Source organism: Capsicum annuum, chromosome 7 (genome assembly GCF_002878395.1).
Source record: "Capsicum annuum cultivar UCD-10X-F1 chromosome 7, UCD10Xv1.1, whole genome shotgun sequence".
Classification (NCBI taxonomy): domain Eukaryota; kingdom Viridiplantae; phylum Streptophyta; class Magnoliopsida; order Solanales; family Solanaceae; genus Capsicum; species Capsicum annuum.
Window position 1 is genome coordinate 182,519,460 of NC_061117.1, and position 4,673 is coordinate 182,524,132.

Sequence of the window (4,673 nt, forward strand, 5' to 3'; positions counted from 1 at the left end):
TGCAGTAAATTTTAGTTAATAAGTTGTTTAGAATTAAGATGAGTTTGAATTTTAAATTTTAGATTAGGTTGTTTTAGTTGTTGAGAAACTTTAGGATTTTGAATTTCAAATAATGCACCTTGTGTGCTCTATGTTAGTTATTTAAAATATTTCAATTCTTAATAAAATTATTGAAAGCTTATTGAAAGTATTTCAATCCATTGAGAGTCATTTTAACCCCTTTTTGTTGCCCCATCTTTTTTTAAAAAAGCAATAGTAGTATCAGAGCCTTATTGATCTTACGGGATCTGTGAGTTCTTCCAAAGCGCTACCATATCAATTTTAACCCGTAAGGGCTACCTTTTTAACCCGTCAGGACTACTTATTTTAACTCGTCGAGGCTATCATTTTCAACTCGTGCTTATTTTCAAAGCGTAGGACTATTTTCAACCAAAAAGATGTCAAGCAGATCTCTTTGAATGCCCCAAAAATTCTCACCGACAAAAACTATCAAATTTGATTTGTGAAGAAATCACATCTTGAAGTGATCCTTTATGTGATGTTTTGATGAATGAAGAATCCTTACAACACTTTGCAAAACCTATGAAAGTACTTTCAAACAAGACAAGACTATTGATGGTGTTTTTTCAGCAAAAAATCAAAAGAAAGAAGAGAAAGATCAATATCAAAAAGAAAAAGTGAAAGTACGAAAAAATTGAAAAATTCAACATCCACTGCCAGAGCAAAAATTAAGGAGGAGCAGTTTTTAAAATTGCAGTAGAAGGAGTGCTGAAAATTGATTTAGTTAGTGTAGTAAATTTTAGTTAATAAGTTGTTTAGAATTAAAATGATTTTGAATTTTAAATTTATATTATATTGTTTTAGTTGTTGAGAAACTTTAGGATTTTGAATTTCAAATAATGCACACTGTGTGCTTTATGTTGGCTATTTAAAGTCTTCCAATGCTTAATAAAATTATTGAAAGCTTATTGAAAGCTATTGAAAGTATTTCAATCCATTGAGAGTCATTTTAACCCTTTTTTGCTGCCCCATCTTTTACAAAAAAAAAAAGAACACGAGGCGGGTAATTTCCATATTAGAATGGCCGGAAGTTAAATACAAATTCTACAAAGTGGAAGTTAGACTAGCTATGTTGTATGGGGTGGAGGGTTGGCCAGTCAAGAACCCTCACATTCAAAAGATAAAAGTAGCGGAGATGAGAATGTTGCGATGGATGTATGGTATAATAGGAGAGATAGGATTAAAAAAGAGGATAACCGAGACAAGATGAGAGTGACTCTGGTGGAAGACAAGACGCGAGAAATGAGGTTGAAATGGTTTGGACATGTGATGAATAGATGCATGAAGGTCCCGGTGCGGAGGTATTGGAGGTTGGCTATGAATGGACTCAAGAGAAAGAGGTAGACCAAAGAAGTATTGAAAAGAGGGAATTACACCAGATATGGGGTAGTTGCAGCTTACCGATGAGGAGATGACATGGTCTTAGATAGGAAGGTGTGGAGGACACGAACTAGGGTGGAAGATTAGCAGGTAGGAGTGTGTCTATACTGGCATGTAGGAGTGCATTGTCTTGTTGCTCTTACCAGTAGTGGTAGGACTACTCTTGCAGTTTTTTGTTCTTCAATTTCCGTCAATATCAATTGTTTCGTGTAGTTCGAGTAGAAGATATTATTTTGTTGTAGTATTGTTCCTCTACTATTTGTTATTTTTGTTACTATCTATTGTCTCTTGTACTTCCATTGCGTCTTTTTAGACTATTTTTGTCTTTAACCAAGGGTCTTGAGGAAACAACCACTCTATCTCACCTCTGACATAGAGGTAAGGTCTATGTACACGCTACACTCCCTAGACCCCAATTTGTAGGACCACACGGGGGATATTGTTGTTTTGTTGTTCTATGGCCCGAGGTTGGCGAACAGGATTCTTTATAGATCAAAAGATAGTAGATATGAAAAACAATCAGCTAAAACTTAAGTCCTTCACCTAGATGCCATGGTTAGGCCTAATAAAAAACCAAGAGTACTCCATACTTCAGACTCAAAGTTAGACCTTTTCCCTTTCCTCCAGTACCTATAAAATCTCTATGCACTCTTCCACTTCTTCCAGAGAAAAAGAAGATACTTTATCCCAAATTATTCAGTATTGAGGCATATCAATAAAAGTTTCAACACAATAAAAAGCACAAAAAAGTCGTTTTCACTCCAGATTACTCACAAAAATTCAAAAACAATTCGTCTTCATGGCCAAACACAACTCCAATTTATCGAGGTAACAATAATCAAATACAAAAAGTTACAACACAATACAAAGCTCAATATCCACACATACCCAAAATTGCCACTTGCCCTTCAGCTTCTTCCAAAAACTTCCTATTACCCAAGCAACCCAAGAAAGTATCTCTCAACGCCCCTTGCAAAGGTCCAAGTGGCGGAGGCCTCGCTTCAAACGCCTTAAGCAATTTCCTAACCTTAAGATTAAGTGCAGCATAATGACAACGATCACCATCAAAAGTATGTTCAGAACAAATAGCCCCATTTTCCAGTAACATTCGTGCCGCGTCAAGATGACCAGCAAGACAAGCATAATAAAGGGCTACTGAATCCCATTGGTCTCTAGCATTTACGTTAACGCCAGACTCCAAAAGGTACTTGAGACGGTCGACGTCTCCGGCTCTTGATGCTTCGAAGACGTCGCCGTGTGGGACTTTCTTTAATGGTAAACTTGAGTTGAAATCATCGGCGTCTAAAAAGATGTCGTCCAGTTCAGACATGGGATTAGTGAAATGAAGTTTGTTTGGTTTGTTTAAGGTGGTTGTTGTTGGGTGAATTGGGTATTTGAATTTGAGGGGTTTAGGTGTTAGTTCCAAAGATCGAGGAGTGCAGGAGCAAGGAAGAAAATGAAGAAAGTTTGTGTGAAACAAGCGAGGCATTAGGCAGAGTCTATTAGAAAGTTAATTATTGTATTAGTGTAATGTGAATTAGTAATATGTATATCTGTTTATCTTATGCATAACTATTGCTTATATTAGTTATATACTATATTGTGTATTGAGATATATATTATTAATATCTCAAAATCTATGGCATTAGTAATACAATGAATCTAATGCATGCATTAACATACTTAAAGATACTATTATCCCTCAAAAAAAAAATTTATATCTTTTTCAACATATATATTGAGAGTATTGTATAAAAAAAAATTAAAATTATATAATTTATATTATTTTTAATATATCGAATTAAATACTGCATAAAAAAAATATAAGCATAACTAATGCAAGTATAGCTAATACAAATATTATTAATATAAATATTAATAATATATTATATTTTACATTATTCTTATACACTTTATCAAAATCACTCTGAAGGGATGACAAGGAAAATAGTGGCAAAATTGGGAGTGTCCTCGGTTTATGGCTAGTATTGTCATTTGTCACCCTTCGGCTTTCTTGGGCAGACTTCATTTCCCTAATGATGGGCTCAACTTTATTAGTTAGGAAATTACCTTAATTTGGCAGCTCACAGAAAAGGGGAAAAAGTAAGGGAGAAAAATCCAAATAACGTTTATTGAAAATTGCAACTTATTGCAATATTTCCAACTCTGCAAGTTATAGTAAAAAATAATTTAAGAAAAGAAAATAAATTATTTTTTTAATTAATATAAAAAATAAAATATAAATTACATATAAGGAAAAAATAATTTCCTGCCAATTAAAAAAAATAACAGTTATTATCAGGATATCAAGTATCCCTTTTTTTTCTCTCACAAACAATTCTCTCCTTCACTAATAACATATCATTTTTTCCTCAAATCTTCATTATCAGAACATTGATCTTTTCTTCTTCTTCACTATTTTCTTTTAAATCATTTCGCCATATTTGTCTCTATTTTTTTTTAAAAAAATAATATTAGTATAAGATTTTTTTTGAATCTGAATTAAAAAGGATGATGATAGTTTACATCCTCTACTTGTGATACATGGAGGAAGATGGAATCACTACTAGAAAACTGTCAATTACATGGGGATCTTACCTAGAAAAAAATATCACAAAAAATATATGTAGATTTACCTGCAAAAATTTTAAATTCCTCAACATTATAATATGTTACCTGCGAACTATATATTCCCAATAAATTTTGAAGGTAAATTTGGCGTCATATTGTGCAAAATTTGTTCTTGCGACATTATCTGGGAAAATATATCGGTGGATATTTTATTTCTAGGTAAATCTACAAGAAAATAGATAAATATGTATATATTTTTAATCTATAAAAAAATCCTCAAGTAATTTATCCTATGGATTTACATAGAGAAATTTTGATGGAAATTTTTGTGGCAGATTTTATTACCTGGAAAATTAGTTGGGGATTATTTGCTGGGAATTAAGTTGGGGATTTAGTCTTGGGGATTTACCTACGAAAATTCTTACTTGGGAACTTATTGGGGAATTATTTGCTACGAATTTTGCTGGAGATTTATTTTTGGGGATTTACCTGCGAAATTATTACTTGAGAAATTATTGGGGGATTGTGTTGCTACAAATTTAGTTGAAAATTATTTCTTGGGGATTTACGTAGCATTTTTGTGACTTGAAAAATTTAAATAGGAAAAGAATAAACTTGAAGAATAAAAAACATAAAATAAAAAGAAATTAGACAATAAATCA

The 4,673-nt window shown here is 32.5% G+C and overlaps 1 protein-coding gene across 1 annotated transcript in view; it reads right to left on the reverse strand.

Moving 5' to 3' along the window:
- The window catches only part of LOC107854870 (BTB/POZ domain-containing protein At2g04740), a 9,613-nt gene extending 6,583 nt beyond the window's left edge, over positions 1 to 3,030 (reverse strand). The window contains exon 1 of the mRNA XM_047393871.1: positions 2,329 to 3,030. Coding sequence (XP_047249827.1) covers positions 2,329 to 2,929 — 601 coding nt within the window. The 5' untranslated portion in view covers positions 2,930 to 3,030. The remainder of the gene's footprint in view (positions 1 to 2,328) is intronic.
- Positions 3,031 to 4,673: the final 1,643 nt, after the last annotated feature.